The following is a 23,708-nucleotide window of genomic DNA, read 5'->3' on the forward strand; positions in this document are numbered from 1 at the left end:
ATTCATCGTTGTACTAACCTCTGAAAGTGACAATTGATGCAGTACGGTGAGTGCACTTTTTGGTTGAACTGATAATTGACGGAAAAATTTGGGAATATGACCCAAAACTGGAACCGAGTCTGCAAGATTTGGCTGTGCATTCAACAGCAAAACCAGTGCAGTCGTTGAAATATCTAGGATATTTTTATCAACACCATTCCGGCTGATGTTTTCCACGATGAAATCCAATAAATCGGCAAGGAATTGCTTTGGTTTGCGTAAAGTCCATCCAGGATTGGAAATGTACAGTCTTAAATATACTCCCGAAACCACCAGCTCGCTGGAACAAATGTCCGGCAAAACCTCTGGATCTCGCCACATGGTTTTCGGATTCTGCTTTTGCTGAGCGAAGAAACTGTCCGCACTGTCATGCACGGCATCCGATACACTGCTTCGTATTCGATCGTTCCAGATCAGCTCCGGATGTTCATGAGTTGATTCAAACATTTGAACGGCTACCGATGGCGAATCGATCATCGCATCCAGAAATACTGATGGCAAATATTTACAAACCGTAATACGAATCTGAAAGAAGTACGTTCAAAATAGATGAGAACTTCAAAAGGGTTACAAACGAAAACAAAACTCTTACCTTCGGTCCGCTCAGTTTATCTGCGTTCATCTTCGATAGCAACTCAGCGCAGGATTCCCGTATTTGAGGGTTGTTTGAATTGCAAAACAGATCTAGCAAATATATTACAGCTCCCTTCGAATGCCCTTCTTTGATCATTTTGGGAACATTGAGCAGTCCCGACAGTGTCTCTAACACTTTCAGTTGCATGTCGCGGAGGTCCTTATCTTTCAAGGCAATCAAATAAAGGCCAAATATTTCGCAGGCCGAGATTTCTGTTACACATTCCTTATTGCGGGACACTAGACACACTATTTCTAGGGCCAGCGATTTCAATATTTTATCTCGATCACACAAGCTGGACGAGAGGAACCCGAACAGCATTTCAAAATGTCCGATGCACTGGATTTCTACATTGGTGTTTGATTTTATGACGGAAATGAGGGCCTTCATTGCCATCACTATGTGGTTTATCGCATTCGGGTTCGAAGCGAAGTCGTACGTCTTGGAGGAATCATCCGAAGAAACCGATCCCGAAGTAGTCAAATGATTTCGTTGTCTTGCGCGACTGTACTCACTCAGTACGGTATTGATGTCCGGTTGTTTCTGCTGTTGGCTACCTGTATTTGTATTATTGTTGATGATATTACTGTTCACTGAGTTGCTTTTGGTCGGAACAAGAGGTTTCCATGTTTTAGTGGGAATTAGAATACCTTGACTGTTGACGGTGTTGCCACTTGGTGGAGGCGGCAGTGGTTTTACGTTTTTGGCGGTTAGGTGATTGTAAGCCTGTTTGAGGAACTCCAGCAGATCGATTACGAACGTTTTCGGATTGATGATTGGGAACGTTGGCATTTCGTTGTAGATTCGGATGAAGATGCCTCCGATTTTGAGTTCGTCCCTAAAATACGAATTGAGATTCTCTATTATGGGCTGATTGAAGAAAAAAAAAACTGATGAAAGATATAATAGAATCAAGGACCCAAAAGATTTCGTAAACGAAAAAGTGTGTAAGTTGATTTTCGATAATGACCTTTTTAGTCTTCCATACACGCTAAGCTTTCAATCCCGAACAAGGTTAATTTTCAACCTACATCGGTCAATCAACAGTTTTTTCAGTGATGGGGGATATGCAAAGTACGACCTCTGCCCAAGGAACGACGTTAAGATCATCATATGTTATTTCTCGAAGACTTATTCAAACAGACTTAAGTCAGAGAAATTAACAAACTTACTTTATTAATCTTACGTGTTTCGCAGACGAAATTCTACACGTTCCGCTCTAAACCAACTCGATTATCCACTTTTAGAACGTTTAATTTCCGGATTTACAAAACGACGAAAGTAAGATTCTTCACTTTCGCGACCTAACCGCTACTTTCGCCGCTCCGTTGTATGGGAGACAAAGTGACTTAACCACGAATCAAAACAAAACACTACTTGAGTCGATTTTACACTGGTACAAAAATGTCGTAAGTAAATGATTGAAACGGCTTATCATTTTGTCATACATTTTTTGTGGGAAGTGTTTAACGCGAGCTGATTGCAAACAAAATTTAAGCGATATACACGGTAAAAAATGTTAAAAAGGGGATTCATTTTAAAACTGTTTCTCGCGGAACATTACTAAAGGACCTATCTAACATTGAGAGGCTCTCTTTGTTTACTTTCTCTTTCATTAATAACTGAGTCACATTAACCTCTTCTGTTGCGTTTTTTGTATGAAACGCTAGTCAAGGAAATTGACTTTCGATCTATAGTGAAAAACTTCCCAAAATCTTTAGTATTCCACTGTTATAATCGAAAGAGAACGAGAGAGGAGAGAATCTCTCATTTGTACATAGGTCCTTTAGTAATGTTCCTCGAGGTTTTAGAAGAAAGGTTGTGATTCTTCTTAATTAATTTTCTTGAAACTGTATGAAAGTTACTTACGTCGATTTGAAAAAGTAATCGAGATTTGAACGCTCAGATTGGTCAGGAGGAGGACTTCAGACCGACGATTAGAAAGTTCAGCGCACACCGCCTGACGAGCGAGAACAGCCTACGATTGATAGATTTTGCCGCCTCCATTCGTAGCACATACTTTTAGCACAGCCTCCCGTTTCGGTACACCTGGAGATCACCTCAACAGACAGAATCGCAAATCGATCACGTTTTGATCGATGGACGGCATTTGTCCAACTTCTTGACGTCAGAACCTATCGTGGCGCTAACATTGACTCCGATCAGGGTTACCTCGTTTGGCATAATGCCATTTGGCATAATTCCGTTTGGCATACAGTCGTTTGGCATAACAGTTGTTTGGCATAATAGTCGTTTGGCATAAATTGAAAAGTAAGATACTGCAATGGTACAGTAATATTCGATCATACAATGCGTCATAAAATATCATGTTCCTTCTTTTTTCAAATAACATGACATATCTTCGGCTTTGGAAACATTTTTGTTGAAAAAAGGCCTATAATATTCCGTACATATTGGCCTCGAAAGTCACGTATGATGTAATTCTAAAAGAGCTTCATTTTCTTTAAAAATTAAGATTAGAAGTATGTCTCATCAACAACTGACAGCGGAAAGCGCGACCGTGAGCAGTTTATCAAAACTTCCTTTGTTCAATGGAACCAATTTGATCAAATGCAATGTTATTCACAATTATGCCAAACGGCTATTATGCCAAATGGTGATTATGCTAAATGGCATTAAGCCGAACAACTATTATGCCAAACGGGGTAGACCCCTCTGACTCTGATCACTACCTGGTGTAACTGCGCCCAAACTATTCGTCATCAACAATGTACGGTACCGATGCCCGTCTCGGTAAAATCTAGCGCGACCCATAAAATCAGATGTCGCCAAATCGTTCCGGGGTGTCTATTCATTTACAGAAATGAACTTCCCTGATATTTCCAGGATTAAAAAATAATAATTCTAGTTTCAAAAAATTCTCTAAAATACATAAATAATTGACGAACAGTGAATATTAGATGATTAGTTAGTTCTAGATGTGTGAACTACACCAAATTCAGATATGATAAAATAGTCTATTCGATCATGTGGGAAAACCTTTCTTTTAAAATATGATTCAAATATTTAGCCATCAGCAACGTACCCAGGAAATTTGCAGACTAGGTATATCTTGGGCATATCAGAGCTGATTGTGACTAATCGCCTTGACAATAAGAACTTTACAGATCTTTTGCCTGAAAAAAATATGAAACAAAAAGAGACCATGCATGTATTATGCATACAAAAAGAATCCTAGTAGGAACGGAATGACAGTTTGATTCCTTATTTGAGCAATATTGAAGAACATTTCTGATATTTTTTCTAAATGCTTCGTGACATTACGACAAGTATTACTACATTAAACTGTTAAACATATAACCTCAAAGATCTGTTCAGGATTTTGTTTTGTGATTTTCTCGAACTTTCTAAATCATTCTTCCAAGATACTTTCAGATACCATAGGTACTTTCAAGAATTCGAACTGAATTTTTTTTCTAAGGATAACCGCAGAAATTACTGCGACGTTTCAATCAGGAATTACTCCAAATATTTTTTGACATTGTTCAAGGAAATCATTGTTTCAAGTTCTCCATAAATTTATCCATTGATTTTTCTATGACTTCCTCCAACATTCCCGTTTAAAGCGTATTCAAGAATTCAAAATTCCTTCGATTTTATTTTGTAAAATTTCCCAAGGAAAGTGCCACCTTTAAAGTGTTTTTTCTATCCATTAATCCAGGAATTTCTCTGGAGAAATGTCAAGGAAAATTCCCAGATTTTTATAGGATAACATTCGCGAAGAATTCCTAAAAAAAATCCTAGATTAATCTCCGACGAAACATGGGTGAGTTCTAAGAATGCGTTGATGAATTCCTACAAGGATCTTTGGAAGATTTTCTGAATTTTGCATGAAATTCTTCCTAGGATTTTCATGATAAATTGCTAAGATAACTGAAAAAAACCATTGAATCGACAAATTGAATCCTATAGGAATTTTTGAAGAAATTTCTTGTAGAAGTTCGGACAGAATCCTTGAAGAAATGTATGGTCCGTGCGATGACTGTAATAATCATATATATAAAATCCCAGAGTTGTCTGTCTGTCAGTAACGCTTTGAAAAGTTTCACCGAAATATTTCATTGAGCGCTACGAGCACTACAACAGCAGAATGTTCTAGAACTTTTGAAGAATTTGACAGCTTTTGATACACTACAACAGCATTTAAAGTTGTATAGTTATGATATTAGAACATTGCAACAGCATAGAGGCAACATGGTCATAGATGTATGGTTGGAGCATAAATTTAGGCGATTTTTTTAGAATGGTCATAAGGTACATCGGGCTGAATTGAAACGGGTGGAGCAAGACGAAATGCAAGTATTTGAATTTTAATTTATAAAGTATGATTTAATATTATAGTTATAATACCTGATACCTGATGATTTAATTTTATAGTGCAAGGCTTACTTTGCAAAGTTGATTTTCAACTTCCATATTCTGTTGGAACGTGGCTAGCCACGTTGGGTAAGCTAGTTGCTTTAATATTTTGATGAAACGCCTCAATAAACTCGACCTGGGATTCCTCATAAAGCGCTTCCAGAAATTTCTCCGGCGTTTCATCTAAATATTACAGCAATTATTACAGTCATCGCACGGACCATTCACTTCTTCAAGGATTCTATCCGAACTTCTACAAGAAATTTCTTCAAAATCCTAAGGACGGACACAATTCGGAGATTCAAATGTTTTTTTAGTTATCCTAGAAATTTATCATGGAAATCCTATGAAGAATTTCATGGAGATTCCAGAAATTCTTTCAAAGATCCTTGTAGGAATTCATCAAGGCATTCTTAGAACTCACACAAGTTTCGTCGGAGATTAATCTAGAATTTTCTTTAGAAATTCTTTGCGACTGTTCAACAAAAATATTCTCATAAGAAAATCTGTAAAATTTCCTTGACATTTCCCCGGATAAATTCGTGGATTATTGGCTGGAAAAACACTTTAAAGACTTCCTTGGGAAATTTTTCAAGTTCTCCATAAATTTACATTGTTCCAAGTTATCTGCCTGCAGCATTCCCGTTTAAAGCATCTTCAAGAATTCAAAATTCTTTCGATTTTATTTTGAAAAATTTCCCAAGGAAGTCTTTAAAGTGTTTTTCCAGCCATTAATCCAGGAATTTCTCCGGGGAAATAGCAAGGAATGTCAATGTATATTCCCTGATGGTGGCCAAAATTCCCTGATAATTCCAGTTTTTTCAGGTATTGCGGCGCTCATTTTAAATCCACATCCAGCGGCGGCGGTAACGCGCAGAAGTTATGCGCGCAATTCAAACGCAACGTCAAAATTCAATTAGGCTTGGATTTTTTCGTTCTTCAAGGACGCAAATGTTTCAAATTTGCTAAATCTGAAACATTTGGTGATTTTCATTATCACTGCGACGGTATATCGACATTTTCAGATAATCGCATTACGTGGATTTATCTTGCAGAGCACAATAGTAGACACTGTGGTACGCGCAGCATCTTGAGGCAGCATTACCTGATGATTGGGCCTCTCTTGCGGACTGCTAAAGAACAGTCAAAACAGCCATTAACGACGCAGACGAAAGTACTATCGAATACGGGGAACGAAGTTCAAGAAATGATTTCTACGGCGAGGAGTGCCAGGAGGTTTTGAAGGAGTAGAATGCAGCGCGGGCTGCAATGCTGCAGCATTGTACGCTGCAAAACGTGGAACGGTACCGAAGCGGAAACAGCTATCGTAAGATAAAAGCGCCGTCTGGAAGATATGGAAATCTAGGAGATGGAATTGATGTACCGTTATCAAGAAACGCGGTTTTATCATAAGCTCAACGCATCCCGATTCCATGTCGCGAGCTGAAGTGAGCCGAAGATAAGGATGGGGGCATCTTGACAAACGGACGCGAGGTGATCGAAAGATGGAAGCCGCACTACGATGAACACCTAAATGGCAAAGAAAATACAGGCACAGAGGGTCAGGTCAGCGAAGATGATGGCTACGTCAGCACAAGGGACTAGCTCCTACGATGGGGGAATTTAAGGATGCCATTAAATAGCTCCAAGGTATAGGTTGGTAAATGGCTGGGCATGGCGTACTATTGGTACCTCGCGTACCTGAAGGAATAAAATAGACCCCTTTGTGCGGTCCTTAGCCTCTTGCTCAGCAACTCCTATCCCTACCTCCTCGCGGTACTGGCCGGGGTACGAGTAACCTTAGGGAAGATCGGGTAACCAACCCCCGGTGGGAACTTTGGTCGTATGCTGACAGGGAAGGGGGGGTTTGCTTTTGCTTTTGCTTCTGCAAACCTTGAGCGTCTGTACTCCATGTTAGGAGCGGCTCACAACAGCGTCTGTTCCCCATGTCAGGGGCGGCTGATCATCGTCCGAGTGCCAGAGAAGGACTCTAAGCTAAACTGCGCACTATGGTCCTCCGAACATTTAGGGGGAATGGTCCTCCGGAAATCTAGGGGGTTGGTGTCAGGTCCTGCAAGCCAGCCGTAAAAAAATCAAGCAACGAATAATCAACGAGAGAATACGAACCGGGACAATCGGCGAAGACCACAGCGACGTAAAGGGACTAGCGATTGGAAGCTCGGTACGTGGAACTGTAAGTCTCTCAGCTTCATCGGGAGCATACGCATACTCGCCGACGTGCTGAAGGACCGTGGATTCGGCATCGTAGCGTTGCAGGAAGTGTGTTGGAAGGGATCAATGGTGCGAACGTTTAGAGGTAACCATACCATCTACCAGAGCTGCGGCAATACACATGAGCTGGGAACAGCTTTTATAGTGATGGGTGATATGCAGAGGCGCGTGATCGGGTGGTGGCCGATCAATGAGAGAATGTGCAAGTTAAGGATCAAAGGCCGGTTCTTCAACTTCAGCATAATAAACGTGCACAGCCCTCACTCCGGAAGCACTGATGATGATAAAGACGCTTTTTACGCGCAGCTCGAACGCGTGTACGACAGCTGCCCAAGCCACGACGTCAAAATCATCATAGGAGATCTAAACGCTCAGGTTGGCCAGGAGGAGGAATTCAGACCGACGATTGGAAAGTTCAGCGCTTCAGGCTGACGAACGAAAACGACCTACGACTAATTGATTTTGCCGCCTCCAAAAATATGGCCATTCGTAGCACCTACTTCCAGCACAGCCTTCCGTACCGATACACCTGGAGATCACCACAGCAGACAGAATCGCAAATCGACCACGTTCTGATTGATGGTCGGCACTTCTCCGACATTATCGACGTCAGGACCTATCGTGGCGCTAACATCGACTCTGACCACTATCTGGTGATGGTCAAACTGCGCCCAAAACTCTCCGTCGTTAACAACGTACGGTACCGACGGCCGCCCCGGTATGACCTAGAGCGGCTCAAGCAACCGGATGTCGCAGCGGCATACGCGCAGCAACTCGAGGCTGCATTACCGGAAGAGGGTGAGCTGGACGAAGCCCCTCTTGAGGACTGCTGGAGAACAGTAAAAGCAGCCATAAACGATGCAGCTGAGAGCAACGTCGGGTACGTAGGACGGAGTCGACGGAACGATTGGTTCGACGAGGAATGCCAGGAGGTTTTGAAGGAGAAGAATGCAGCGCGGGCGGTCATGCTGCAGCAAGGGACCCGGCAGAACGTGGAACGCTATAAACGGAAACGGCAACAGCAGACCCGCCTCTTTCGGGAGAAAAAACGCCGCCTGGAGGAGACGGAGTGCGAGGAAATGGAACAGCTGTGCCGGTCTCAGGAAACGCGTAGGTTCTATCAGATGCTCAACGCATCCCGCAACGGCTTCGTGCCGCGAGCCGAGATGTGCAGGGATAAGGATGGGAGCATTCTGACGGACGAGCGTGAGGTGATCGAAAGGTGGAAGCAGCACTTCGATGAGCACCTGAATGGTGCTGAGAGCACAGGCAATGAAGGACGGGACAACGGAGGAAATGTCTTCGTCAGTACTGCGGAAGATGGGAACCAACCAGCCCCCACTTTGAGGGAGGTTAAGGATGCCATTCACCAGCTCAAGAACAATAAAGCTGCTGGTAAGGATGGTATCGGAGCTGAACTCATAAAGATGGGTCCGGAAAGGCTGGCTATTTGTCTGCACCGGCTGATAGGCACAATCTGGGAAACAGAACAGCTACCGGAGGAGTGGAAGGAAGGGGTAATCTGCCCTATCTACAAGAAAGGCGACAAATTAGATTGTGAGAACTTCCGAGCGATCACCATTCTAAATGCGGCCTACAAAGTATTATCCCAGATCATCTTCCGTCGTCTGTCACCTGTAGTAAACGAGTTCGTGGGAAGTTATCAAGCCGGCTTCGTTGACGGCCGATCGACAATGGACCAGATCTTTACTGTACGGCAAATCCTCCAAAAATGTCGTGAATACCAGGTCCAACGCATCACCTTTTCATCGATTTCAAGGCGGCATACGACAGTATCGACCGCGTAGAGATATGGAAAATCATGGACGAAAACAGCTTTCCCGGGAAGCTCACGAGACTGATAAGAGCGACGATGGAAGGTTTGCAAAATTGTGTGAAGGTTTCAGGCGAACACTCCAGTTCGTTTGGATCCCACCGGGGACTACGACAAGGTGATGGACTTTCGTGCCTGTTGTTCAATATTGCGCTAGAAGGTGTTATGCGGAGTGCCGGGCTTAATAGCCGGGGTACGATTTTTACGAGATCCAGTCAATTTGTTTGCTTCGCGGATGATATGGACATCGTCGGCCGAACATTTGAAAAGGCAGACCTGTACACCCGCCTGAAACGCGAGGCAGCAAAAGTTGGACTGGTGGTGAATGCGGCCAAGACAAAGTACATGCTAGCTGGTGGGGCCGAGCGCGACAGGGCTCGCCTAGGTAGCAGTGTTACGTAAGACGGGGATACGTTCGAGGTGGTCGACAAGTTCGTCTACCTTGGATCCTTGCTGACGGCTGATAATAACGTTAGCCGTGAAATACGTGCTTAGAACGATCTTCGGCGGTATGCAGGAGAACGGTGTGTGGCGGCGAAGGATGAACCACGAGCTCGCCCAACTCTACGGCGAACCCAGTATCCAGAAGGTGGCCAAAGCTGGAAGGATACGATGGGCAGGGCATGTTGCAAGAATGCCGGACAGCAACCCTGCAAAGATGGTATTCGCTTCGGATCCGGTTGGTACAAGAAGGCGTGGAGCGCAGCGAGCTAGGTGGGCGGATCAAGTGCGTATCGATTCGGCGAGCGTGGGGCAGAACCGAGGATGGAGAGATGCGGCCACGAACCGAGTATTGTGGCGTGAAATTGTTGATTCAGTGTTATCTGTGTAGATGTTAACTAAATAAATGAAATGAATTAAATAGCTCAAGAACAACAAAATCGCCGGCAAGGATGGTATCGGAGCCGAACTCATCAAGATGGGACCGGAGAGGTTAGCCGCTTGTCTGCATCGGCTGATAGTCAGAACCTATCTATCTATCGTACAATGACTATCCTAAACGTCGCCTACAAAGTTCTATCCCGGATAATCTTCCGCCGTATATCACCTAAGGCAAACGAGTTCTTGGGAAGTTATCAAGCAGTTTTCATCGACGACCGCTCGACAATTGACCAAATCTTTTCCGTGCGACAAATCCATCAGAAAGGCCTCGAGTCCCTACTCACCACCTGTTCATCAATTTCAAGGCGGCATACGACAGAATTGACGGTGTGCAAAACTGCGTGAACATCTCGGGTGAACATTCAGTTCGTTCGAATCTCGCCGGGGACTACGACAGGGTGATGGATTATCGTGTCTGATATTCAATATTGCGCTTCGAAATGTCATGCGTAGAGCCGAGCTTACATGGGTACTTTTTACATTTACCGAGCAGTTCGGTTTATTTGACAGATTCAAAAGGGAAACATTTCAACGATCGTTCGACTAATGTTTATTGAACCGAGCAAACAACCGAGTGTGCAGCATAACATAGCATAGACTGACTGTACATGTGAATGGTTGTTACCCCGTGATGGATCGGTACTGGTAAGAATTGTACTTCGATCCAAATGAATAAAGAATAACACATTTTAACAGCTCTCATATTATCGAACAATAACGGCGCCTGCCAATTTCTTAGAATCAGTTGGGATGGGGAAGTAATGTTAGTGTGTGATTGTTGTTTCTGGAATCCTAGAATACCTCTGCATCTCCACAATCATCACGGGGCGGGTGTTGATTAGTGAGGGACGAAAAAGATCTGGGAGTCACCTTTGGTCGGTGATGCGATTCATGGATAAGGAAGAAGAAGACGACTCTGACTTAAAACTAGTTTTCCATTTTTGTTTTGAAAAGATATTGGTAGAACGCAGTGGCGCGGAAATTGGGTAGGACAGGTAGGACATGTACTACGCACAAAAACACCTGCGTAGGACAGTCAAAGGATTGTCCTACCCATGATTCAACAAAAAAATAAAAATAAACAAAATCAGCAGAAACTTGATCAAGTTCGTACTTATTTTCATGGATCATGGAAAGCACGATAAGGTTTTTTATGGTATTCTCATGCCTAGTAAAGCGTGATATGATTTTGCATGACCCCCAAAAGTTCTGGCTTGTAAAAAAAATGATTGAGAATGTCTATAGCAAAAATCTTGGAAAACTAACTGTAATAATTTCTACAAGAAATTTCTTTAACCGTTAGAAAACAAATGAAGCAATCCTCTATGGTATTTCTTAGTTCATTCCTGAAAAATGATTTGTTCAAATTCCTTCTAAAATTTTGTGGCATGACGATTTTATGAAAGATTTTTTTTTTCAGAATTGAAGAAATTCCAGCGAAATTTTTGTTGGAGTTTCTCGTTCAGTTACTCCTGAAAACTTTTGCAATTAGCCGGGTCACTTCGGTAAACAAATTCACAAAACATTTGATGTTTATCCATATGTTATCTAAAAATAGATGAGGGAAATTTGAACAACTGAATTTGTAAAAGCAAGCAGTTTGGTGTTTTTGTTTTGTTATTTTTATTTCATACACGTTTCCTCCCAAAAATCCAAAATTCTTTAAAGAGTTCTATTACAGCAATTTTTCCAAAAATTCCTCCGATCATTCCTACACAAATTTCTATAGAGATTCTATCCAAAGTTTTGAGAGAAATTTCTTTAGAAAATCCTGCTGAATAGTATCCCGAGAGTCGATTGATTTTTGTTTTGATTCTCGTAGCAAATTATCTCGGAAATCTTCTAAAAATTGCTCAAGAGCCCAGGAGTTCTTTAGAGATCCTTGTTTATTAGGAGAACTTAAAACTTATTCAAGTTTTATTAGAGGAACTTTAGAAGAAATACCTTATTGATTTATTTGTCAGAAAAAAATCACTAGACATTCCTGGAAGAATTCCTAAAAAAACATTCAAGACATACTTGGGAAAATATAAAAGAATTACTGGATGAATTTCTGTAGAAATCTTAGAAGTAATCTCTAGAACAATTGCTTAAGGTATCTTTAGAGAAATCTCTTGTTGAACGTCTTATTAGTTTTGTGATAACGACATGAAAATAAGGGGGTTAGAAGCAAAGAGTTGTCAGTGACAAAAACCTAGTTCTGAGAAAACTACTTTGAAGTTTTTTCAGCAATTTTCATTCTGTACAAATTGTATGGGAGTCAAAAAAACTAGCCATTCTGCTAAAAATTATGTTATTTTTTTCTGTTGAGCGGAAAAATCACCTGAAAATATCGTTTGAACGCTCCTCACTCAAAACCTACAAAAATGTCACTTTTACCCCTTTGCGTTTATGCCCCTCAAATAAAGTAACTATCAATGTCCTGTCCAGGGTTAAACATTATCTTAGCTTCACTGTGCACAAAATATTTGCCATCGTTTGTCCTACCCATGGTTCCAAACGTGGCCGCGCCTCTGGTAGAACGTAAAATTACGTCAACATTCACAATGTCGAATTATTCAAAGGTAATTTCTAGTAACGACGAAAAAGGAAGATATGTATTTATTACAATTATATTCAATATGGATAAGGATTTATGTCGACACTTGTAGTGACGAACCATCCATAGTTTGTTTGAAAATTACATACACGTAATGTTGCCACGATAAAAACGTGTTATCAAAAGCATGAAACGAGCTCACCAGTTGGTAATCCATTCTCGACTGAACACGAATATCTTTTCGCCCTCACAAAACGACTCACAAAACAACCATTTGGTATACAGTGATCCCTCCATGAGTCGATGTTCCATGACTCGATATCGACTCATGGAACCATACTGGAAACAAAATTTCATGGTTACTATGATGGTCCCTTCAAACAGCTTTCCAAAGTATTGCCAGGGTTGCAAATATTTGAAGAAACAAAATGAATGTGAAAACAAAATAATATCAGTGTGGGCTTTCAAAGTTGCAATGATTTCCTCTCTCCATCTTCGTTCTCACGACGACGAGATACCAAGTTCATCTTCTCGCTTCCTTTGTTTTCGCTATCAGGGTTGTCATTTTCGATGATGATGAATGGACTGAGTTCATTCATCATTTTCATTTGGATGTTCCTTTTTGTTACATTCATCCGCAAACGTCTCAGTTCATGCGCGATGTCATTGAGTGCATCGAGCCGCTAAGGTCATAATTCATTTTAATCTAGTGAAATTTTCACGCGGAACGCCGGTCTTGTTTTGTGGAATTTTTTAAAGTGTTGTGCGAAAAATGGCTTCTACTTCGAGCAATTTGAAAAGAAAACGGTCCATGATGGAGATTGCCGCGTCCTTCATTATACGAGACGACGATAAAGCCCGCTGCAACATAGAACCGAACGGAGGATGCAATTATGTGCAGTCGAAGTATGACCCGGGAAACTTCATACGACATTTCCGCTTGAAGCACAGCGAACTCGCGAACGCCAATGGATTGCTGAAGGATTATGTACCACCTCCTAAGAAACCTCGGGTTGTGGCAAAACGCCCCATCGCTATTGATTTGCAGCTACTGATCGAAGCGGTTGTCAGGTTGGTCACCGATCATGGATTGCCGTTGTCGTGTTTCGAGTGGGACGGCTTCCGCTTGCTGCTGGAACCTATTTGCCAAGCTGTTGGGTGCACGTTGAACAGGGAAACCGTCAAAGAACATCTGCGGATTATGTCCCAGCGAGTGAAAGAGATTTTGAAGGATGAGATGAAGGAAAAACTTATTTGCTTGAAGGTGGACTCTGCATCCTGTCACAATCGGCACATTCTTGGCGTGAATGTACAGTACGCCCATGGGGATAAAGTAGTAATACGTACTCTCGGTAAGTGTAATATTATTAGGAAAAAAAAACGCAAATATTGCATCACAGATAAACAGATGTCACACATTCGTCACTGTACTGTGTCTGTGGTAGGTGATCAATCTACCAACCGCAGCGCTCTCATCGCTTTTGTTCGTGTTTGAAATTTACACACTACCGCAACCTGTTTGCCCATTGCCCAAGTACAGTAATTTTAGCATTGGGCGTACATGTTCTCGCGACTATGATTTTGATCGTGATTTATTCTAAGTGTTACGTCTTTTAGTCTGTGATTGCACATTTTATCCGCCACTAGATTATCGCAGCAGTTTTTTCAAGTGCGAAACGGGAATAAAAGTGCGCTATTGAACTGTACCGGTGTCTTCAGCGGAGTTGACATTCTTTGTGAATCAATTATGCATTGCAATTATGCAATAATGATTCAATGCAATTATGCACTTCATGACTATCGGCACAGACTATTATGTAGTGGAAAAAATGCATAATAAAAACACATACCGGACAGCGCACAAACTTTGCATTAAATTAGGACAAGGCGGGGCAAGATGAGCACTTTAATAACAAGGAACTGTTTAAAGAACATGTTTTTTATCATCCATAAAAATAAAGGGTTCAAAAAATAAATAATTTATTGAATAAAATGATTAAACGAAAAATATGTTTTCTTGCTGGCTTGAATATGCTGCGGGCAAGAAAGGCAATACCTTAAATTTGTTAGCTATCAATGTTTGCTCCACAGACAAACAGAAGTAATACTCTAATAATTTTTATCACACAGGAGAATAGCGCCAAATTCTAATATTACCGCCACCACCGTGGTTGGCCAAATGAAGTATTTTTAGCATTGGGCATAAATGTTCACGTGACTATGTTTTGAATTGATAATTGTTCTACAGTCAAACCTACATGAGTCGATATCTGAAGGGACCACCGACTCATGGAAATGTCGAATCGTGAAAACAAACTCCTTGTAAATCTGTTCGAGGGGACCATCATAGTAACCATGAAATTTTGTTTTTCGTATGGTTCCATGAGTCGATATCGAGTCATGGAACATCGACTCATGGAGGTTTCACTGTAGCTGTTATGCCTGTTTGTCTGTGGTTGCTCATTACTACGCGTTGTATATTCTGAATCATAAGGACTGTTCATTTATAAAGTGGACACTTTGTTTGTGCTATTATTTTTTTATTTAGTGATAAAATCGTAATCGGTTTTCTGTGTATCGTTCAACTATTATTCTACAGTCATCTCTCCCTTACTCGATATTCTGTATCTCGATATTTCCCCTAACTCGATTAAATGTGCCGTTTTACCGTTCAGCAAAAATAAAAAAAAATAGCAATCAAATTCATGAAATTTATTAACGTTTGGAGGACATTTGGAACTTTTCATGAAAATATCGAGTTAGAGAGGTAAGCTTACTTGGGAAACTGAAACAGATAGCATCGAGTTAGGGAACATCGAGTTAGAGAGGTATCGACTTACAAAGGTATCAAAGCATGCTAGATTGAAGGGACCCAATCTAGCATGCTTTGATACCTTTGTAAGTCGATACCTCTCTAACTCGATGTTCCCTAACTCGATGCTATCTGTTTCAGTTTCCCAAGTAAGCTTACCTCTCTAACTCGATATTTTCATGAAAAGTTCCAAATGTCCTCCAAACGTTAATAAATTTCATGAATTTGATTGCTATTTTTTTTTATTTTTGCTGAACGGTAAAAAAGTGTCACATAGGTAAATGTGGTAAAATTGTATTGTTTTTATGTGAAAATAACTATTTTGAATGTATTTTGTCAAAATTATAAAAAGTTTAAAATTTTCAAAAATATGTGTTCTGTATCTCGATACCTCTCTAACTCGATGGTCCCTTCAATATCGAGTAAGGGAGAGTTAACTGTATATTGCTATGAAAATATAAGATCTTAGAAAATGCGTTTGGTTGAAGAGCTAAATAGTTTTTCCAAAAACTCCTAAGAAAAGCTGTTCGTCAAAGTTTAACATTATTTTTCCCGAACCAAAATCCTCATTTTTTTTGAACAAACTGTATATTTGTATCCTTTACTGTTCTATTAAAGCAGGGTGTCTACTCGTTTACAAAAATGAAATTCCCTGATATTTCCAGGTTTTACAAAAGAATTCCAGGTTTAAAAAATTTAAATTTCAGATATACAAAATGTTATTGACAAAATTATTTAATTCAAAAGTTGAAAGCTTTCAAATTTTTTAATGAATGTTGAAATAGTAATAGCTTTCAAGCCTTGAAAGGTTTCAAGGTGGAACAATATCAAAGCTTAATATTTTGTCAACTGAATTGTATTTGATACAAAGCCTTAATTGTATTTGATAAGAAGACTCATTTTTATATCGCTTGTGAGAGCTCTGATCATCATTGTAAACTAAACGGAACTTTAAAGTTCTTCAGTATGCTTAACCCTTAAAGTTTATTGATTATAGCGTACATGTGCAAAAACAGATAATGCACTATTCATTTTTGGCCCGTGTTCAGTGAATGAATCTCAAATGGTATTCATGGTCAGTTTGGATACCACTTAAGACAGCTAAATGGGCGAAAAAAAAACTTACGGATGTTTGAGACAATATTCACAATTAAATTTAAATGTCGTATAACATGTTTTTCGACATTTTTGTTTCAATTATTTTCTCAAGGAATTTCTCCAGAATTTATTTGAAGTATTTGCCCAAAGATCCAGATGTTACTCATTATGTACTCAGACTAGAATAGATGGATGGATTTCTTAATTTGTGAGATTTGCAGCACGATGCGCTCACCTCTTGAATGTCTCCAGGAGTTCATGTAGTGATTATTTCCCATGGAATCCCTTCAAGAATTTTCCTAAGGAATTCGTCGAATAATTTTTTTTTTAGATATCTCAAAAACACAACCTGGTTTTTGGCAAATATGTCATGAATGTCTTAACTGATTCTTTCAGATGTTTTTCAAGAAAGCCCCAAGTCCTCCAAGATTTTATCCAGTGATTCTTCCATCGATTTTCCTAGGACATTCTCTAGGACTTCCGTTTAGAGCTTCTTCAAAAATTCAACCAAAAGATTCTCCAAGGATGCCTGTAGGGATTTCTAAAAAAATCCTTCATAATTTCTTTAAAATTTCAACTTCAAATTTTTCTAAGGATGACTCCAGGAATTACTCAGATTTCTTTAGGAATTCCTACAGTAATTCTTTAAGATTTCTAAAAGAAGTCTTCAAAGATTTGTCCAAGTATTCTTCCAGGAATTTTCCTAGGCATTTCAGAAGTTTGAGAAAAGGTTCAATTCGTGAGGTATTTCTAAAGAAAATTTTAAAGCAATCTCTGATGAAACTTGTGTAAGTTTTTAAGTCACCCGGTTATTTGAAGGACTCATAAACCCTTGAGAAATTTTAGAAGATTTTCTTGTTTTGTTGGGATTATTGTAAAAAGAGCATATAAGAGTATAATTTTCTGGCAAAATGCTACAGTGTTAATCAGTATTGAACCTTAAACTTGTATCACTTTTGTAAGTTCCATGGGATTTATTGAGAAATGTTTGGAAGAACTGCAGTTGTAAGTGAATGAAAAACCGAATTTGATACTATGCCATTTAATTCCACTAGAGTTTGTATCCTTTGGCAGATACGCGTATTTCGACCTCAACTCAGGCCGTACTTTAGTGTCGTGTACTAGAATCGACTGCAATTATAATTATTCGGTGAAATTCTGGACTAATTTTTAGAAAAAAAAAATAGTCTAGAATAATTCCATGATGAAACACAGGGTCGAGTTTGAGGAATTCTTTGAAAAGTTATTAATAGATTTTCTCGAACAACCCCTCGAGGATATTTTGACAAATTCTTTGGAGGTACCGTGGATGAAATGACGTAGAAAATTTTGTCGGGTTTCTTGAAAAAAAAACCTCTGAACAATTTCTTTCAAAAACTTTGGAATTGATCTTTGCGATTTTTCTTGGAAAAAAATACAGTAATCATCCTTAGAAGATCTCCTAGAGTATCAATTAGACAATTCCGGTGAAGGATTAATGGAAACATATCTAGGGAAAGTCCAAATAAAGTGTTTCCTGGAGCAAATTCTGGATAAATTACTCAAGATCTTCTATAAAAATCTCTGGGAGAATATCTAAGAGACTTGGTAGAGGAATCTCTAAAAGAATTTGTGAAGGGATCCTGACAGGAATCCTTGGAAGTATTCCAGATGAAATCTCCGGAGAATCAACTAGGATTATTCCTGAAGGTTTTCCTCGAGAAATCTGAGATTAAAATTTTAAAGAAATATTTGAAAAGTCTCGAAACAGTCTCTGAAGGTTTCTCTGGTGCCTACATAACTTTGCAACAGAATTCACTGCAAGCAAGATATGTAAAAACAAACTTAAGAGACTATTTTGATTAAGAAAAGAATTCAGAGATTTTTCATCAAAAATAGAGACAATCATGTCTTGAAAAGTCGATAAGATTCGCTGAACAGCTAAAGGAGCGTTTTGATAGCGGCACAGCCGAAATTTTCTGGGGTGTTTTGACGTGAAAATCCTTTGCTATGTACACATTCTACCATGAATTACTGCCTTAACGAAATTTTCCCTGATTGTTAGTGAAATTCCCTGAGAATTCCAGGTTTTTTCCAGGTTTAACAAAATTCCCTGATAATTCCAGGTTTTCCAGGTTTTTCCAGCTGGTAGACACCCTGTAAAGGTAAAGCTTTTAAAATTTCAATTATATTCCACCATTCTCTGATATTAGGTATCTTTAGTGATTTACCCATTTTTTGCCAAATTTGCTAAAACACCATCCTTTCACTCCCAGCAAAGAGAAAAGTAAAAAGCGTATTCAAAACTAGTATGGATTACTAAAGAAACTATATTTGTATAAACGAGCGCTAAATCGTGAGTTTAAACCACAGTCTTAAGTATAAATTTTACTTTTTATTATAGTTTTACTAAAAAGTCTCATACTTTTAAAATCATGTACGCATATTTATCGATCTACAGCAAATTGTAAACGGTTTTCTCCGAATATTTCCATTGGTAATCTCAGAATAACATATTATGGAAATAATATGTGGGAAATAAAATCGATTTTATTACAGCAGTGTTGCCAATTTTGATGCTTGTCAATGTACTTTGAAAGGTCTTCTAAGAATAAAGCAATTGTGTGTCTATTGTGCTTTAAATCTGACGTAAGGACTAAATAAGTAACTTTATGAAGGCGTAAGTCATTTTTCAAAATAATACTATACAGTCGAATTTCATTCGTTGCACTATCTTTAGATGGGCTTCGTTTTAATTGGGCTCCCGTTAAGTGGGCTATAGCCCACCTAAAACGAATAATAAATTGTTTAATTTATGCCATAAATCCTAAACAAGTAAAACGAGGAAGTACATTTTGTTAAATAACTTTGGGTATACTATGTATATAAATAACTTTTCAAAGGATAACGATCATGAATAATATCTGATTTCAATGCTGGAAAATCAATTGAAAATCGCTTGAAAAACGACGGAGCCATGCATAGCCAAAGTTTAGTTTATTATGGACACTTTGTAGTAAGCGTAAATTTTCTCCCCTTGGTAGTTGAACTTTTCCAACCGATATTATTTTTTACAATACTTACTGCTCCTAAAGGTCTGAACAAAATGCAAATTTTACCCCTTGTGGAAATGTCAGATAGCGACGACATACTTTCAACTTTTTTTTTTAAGCTTCACCATAGATCCATTTTTTTGCTGAAACTGTGTTTATTTTATGGGAACATAACTATTGATAACAACATCGGGACTTAAGTACAATTGTGAGATACCTTAGGCGTTGAGGGGTGCTCATCTTGATCCGTCTTACCCTTTATTTTAAAATCAATGAAGATCCCCCCCCACCCTCTGTTACACATTATGTAACTTTATGTAACATAAAAATTTACGTATGAGTCATCAGCTGCCAAACTTCTGAAAAATCCCCCAGTCCTCCCCTCTGAAAGCTTAACGTAAACTATTGACGCATTTTAAATAGATCACATATGCACTACTAACAAAATACATACATTTTTTAGGGATGGTCGAAGTCAAACAGAGTCAGACCGCGGCATTTCTCAAAACTAAAATATTGGACACATTAGCTGAATACAACGTGCCAATTGAAAATATTTTCTCGGTAACAGTAGACAACGGGGCCAACATGGTGGCAGCTGTTAAAAAGTTACGCCAAGAATTGGAGCAAGCGTTGTTGGAGAAACTAGATGATGGAAATGAGGATTTTGAGAAGACAACAGATGAGCATGAACCGGAACGCGATATTTCCGCTGAACTGTGCGTTGAATTCCAGGAGCGCATCAATCTCGTGAGATGTGCGGTGCATACTCTGCAACTGTCGATACTGGATGTTGTGAACAAGTCCCACGAAAGCGTAAAAGGTCTAACTGAACTGGCGAGAAAATCAAAAAACATGAAGTACCAGACAAATTTTGACCACCACAATGCCACACATCCTCAAATTTGGTGCCAAACCAGATGGGGTGGAATCTTTGAAATGGTGGAGGCATTTAAAACTCAGAGGACTTTTTTCGAACAACTGGCTGTTCAGTTTCCAGAGCTTGGTACGTATCTCTTAATCTTTTCAGAAAAGCACACCATGAAAAACACATGAAAGTCTCAAATAACCATACATGCATGACACTCTAAACGTGAAACATTTTCAATATTCACAGATCTTACCAACCATTGGAAATTCATAGACGACTACTATGAAGCATTCAAGCCTTTGTACATCTGTACCAAGAGGATGCAAGCGGAGCATGTTTCTTTGCCTGACTTTTACATGCTTTGGCTAAGGGCCATAAGCGAAGTGCGAAAGGTCACCGGTAATCAATTCGTTCCTGGCTTGCTTACTTCGCTCAATACAAGGCTATCAACCCTTCGAGGATCAAGGGCTTTCAAAATGGCTCTTTTCCTTGATCCACGATTCAACTATCGTGGATCAAAGTTTTTCTCACCTGAGGAGAAAATGGAAATTATGGTAATCTATTTTTCAAACAATCTTATTTTTCATGTTTGTTAACATACTGTTCCTATTGGCTCACCATTGATTGACTAACTCAAATACAAATGGAGCAAATTTTTAAAAGTGAAATAGTAGTCTCCGCCCTTAAAATCAACAAATTGAAAAGAAAATGAAAACAGCAGTTTTATTTGCAAAAATAAGGCTGTGCGTTTTATTTTTTTCGAATTGTTGATTTCAAGGGCAAAATGCTTTTTCATTTCATTTGCCATTTGCTCCATTTCTACTTGGGCCTTAACGATAAGTCATTGAATTAATTCATTTTTGAATCCAATCTCCAGGGGTACATCAACGAAACATGGCAGCGGATTCGCCAACTACAATCGCCAGCATCCACTTCAAGCACAAGGAACGAATCTCTGTCAGAGTCCGAACGAAATGATGATTTTGATGAGTATCTCACTGAGATGTACGGTGGCTCTGTCAATACTGATGGAGAACCCAGCGAGACGAAGTTTCTACAACAACTACAGTCACTGGACTTGGAACCACGCCAGAATTCTAACTACAACGTTTGGGACCACTGGTTGCGACGTAAGACAACACATCCCGAGTTGTATGCTGTGGCCATGGTTGTGTTGTCCACACCATCAAACCAGGTCTCAGTAGAAAGGGCCTTTAGTGTTCTTGGTCTAGTGTTGAGCAACCTTCGCACCAAACTCGCGGAGGATACATTAACCAACATACTATTAGTAAAGTTGAACAAAGCTCTATTCCCGCAGGCTATTGCGACGGCCTACAACTGGAAAGAAGTCGAAAGAAATTAGATCACTGTTTGATGATTGAATGTTTTTTCATAAACCCTTCATAAACCCTCGAACATATATAAAATATATTCAAACACACCCCAGCATACAACATTATTCCTCGATTATTTTTTCAAACCTTTTTTTTCGTCGTGTACATCGCCTAAAACTTGCATGCAATCAAGTCGCATTCATACATTAAAATAGTGTTTAGGTTTCGAATATTGAAAATCTTACTTACGTAGTTTTGTGAATCCGAAAATAAAACGTTTTAAAAGCGAAAACCGAGTAGGTTCAAAATGAAATGTGTCAAATTTTGTTTGCGAAATACGATAAATCGATAATTAAATTTTGCTTTTCAGAAAGCATTTAGTATATTCTAACTCTTTTTCGAGATTTCTCTTTCATAAACGCAATATGCACATTCAGGTCCCATAAAACACGGTATCACCCACCTTTTACTACATACTATTAGTAACGATTATGCTTCGTATAGGCCTATTCACATGACGTTCCAAAACAGCTGATCGGGAAACTCTTTGACAGTTCTTCTATGAAAATGACAGCCTCGTGTATGCACCGGTCCTCCACCGATGTAAACAAATGCATAGACGGACCTGTCACATGAAAAGGCCTATATGAATCTGATGGTCAGTGGTATGATGAGGACTGGTAAATTTTGATAGATGGCATCATATTGTAAGATACATGTCTGTATTGTATATAGAAAAGTACAGTATTGGACAATAGATTTGCAAATTTTTCGATTTTCGACTTTGGTGAGCTGGAACTCAGAAACTTTAATTTTAACATATATTACAAGTTTTCTTCAATTACAAGTTTAAAAGAAATAACAATTTGACTAAATTGAAATTTTCAACACAATAATCAAAACAGTATACAGTGAAACCTCCATGAATCGATGTTCCATGACTCGATATCGACTCATGGAACCATACTAAAACAAAATTTCATGGTTACTATGATGGTCTCCTCAAACAGTTTTCCAAGGCATTCGTTTCCATGACTCGATATTTCCATGAGTCGAAGATCCCTTCTAAAAACCTTTAACAAAAACTGTTTTTAGCAAGCTCGTTAAAATCTAAAACTTTTCTTAAAAAATATCATAAAGTTATTCCTTCCATTTGTTGAGGTTAAGTTAATTAAAGAAAATTTGTAAAAAAAAAACATTTTCAGCAAACCGCTTTTGCCTTTGAACCAGAAAAATCATGGAAAAATCACTTAAAAATTGATGTTGATATTTAAGTTACACCTGAAGAACTGTGAAACTATCATTCATAGTAGGTCATAAACAACTCAGATCCAACCCTCTAAAGTTCATCATTTTGCATGAGAAAACGAAAAAGTTACAAATATTCTGTCCAATACTGTATATGCCTGTAACATCACCATTATTTATGGACCAATGCACGAGTTCACTAATTTGACGTTTGAGCGGTGCCGAATTCACTCGTTACCATGGTCACGAAAATAACACGGCACCGCAAAAAAGGCCAAATAGTGAACCCGTGCATAGGTCCATTACACAAAAAAATATAATAAGTTTGTCAATACAATAAAAGTCGTATTTCTGCTCGCAGTAAATCTCGAATAACTCCAATACGCATAAAATTAAAACTTTTTATAAAAATCTCAACATGGCAACCTCTAAAAGTCATTTCTTAGAGTTCCTCCCTCGTACAAAAGTTTGATTGTAACATTGTAAACTGTCATTGCACCCTCAAATTATCTGACAAATTGTAATTATGAGACACCCTAATGGTTATGTTTTTTGGTTAAGCCAATTATATGGTATTAAGATAAAACAAGACGAATAATGCACAAACATTGAACATTTTTATGAAATTCAAATTGGGGAAAATACTGTTTGAGCAATTCCATGATTTCCATTAGCTTGGGTATTGACAGTAGACTTTTCTGAAACTAATCAAAAAGAAAACCCTGTGTCCAAGTGGGTCATTTGTCGCAAATTTTCAAGTCCCTCATAATCAA

At 39.0% G+C, this 23,708-nt stretch overlaps 2 protein-coding genes across 2 annotated transcripts in view; one reads left to right on the top strand and one right to left on the bottom strand.

Moving 5' to 3' along the window:
* The window catches only part of LOC5570864 (dnaJ homolog subfamily C member 13), a 95,304-nt gene that overhangs the window by 16,111 nt on the left and 55,485 nt on the right, over window positions 1-23,708 (bottom strand). Inside the window, 2 exon segments of the mRNA XM_021843945.1 lie at window positions 19-564; window positions 632-1,511. Of these exon segments, the coding sequence (XP_021699637.1) occupies window positions 19-564; window positions 632-1,511 (1,426 nt within the window).
* On the top strand, window positions 20,568-21,879 carry LOC110676371. Its single transcript, XM_021843946.1, has 2 exons — window positions 20,568-20,907; window positions 21,231-21,879. Exons 1-2 carry the CDS (start codon window positions 20,674-20,676, stop codon window positions 21,714-21,716), a joined length of 720 nt encoding a protein of 239 aa, XP_021699638.1. The 5' UTR covers window positions 20,568-20,673; the 3' UTR covers window positions 21,717-21,879.

The sequence above is a fragment of the Aedes aegypti genome, chromosome 2 (genome assembly GCF_002204515.2).
Source record: "Aedes aegypti strain LVP_AGWG chromosome 2, AaegL5.0 Primary Assembly, whole genome shotgun sequence".
NCBI lineage: Eukaryota > Metazoa > Arthropoda > Insecta > Diptera > Culicidae > Aedes > Aedes aegypti.

Bases quoted from the DNA above. Each gene is read 5' to 3' on its own strand.
- LOC110676371 (XM_021843946.1), top strand. From the start codon at position 20,674: ATGCAAGCGGAGCATGTTTCTTTGCCTGACTTTTACATGCTTTGGCTA. The intron at 20,908-21,230 runs GTAATCTATTTT...TCCAATCTCCAG, and splicing joins AGGAGAAAATGGAAATTATG to GGGTACATCAACGAAACATG.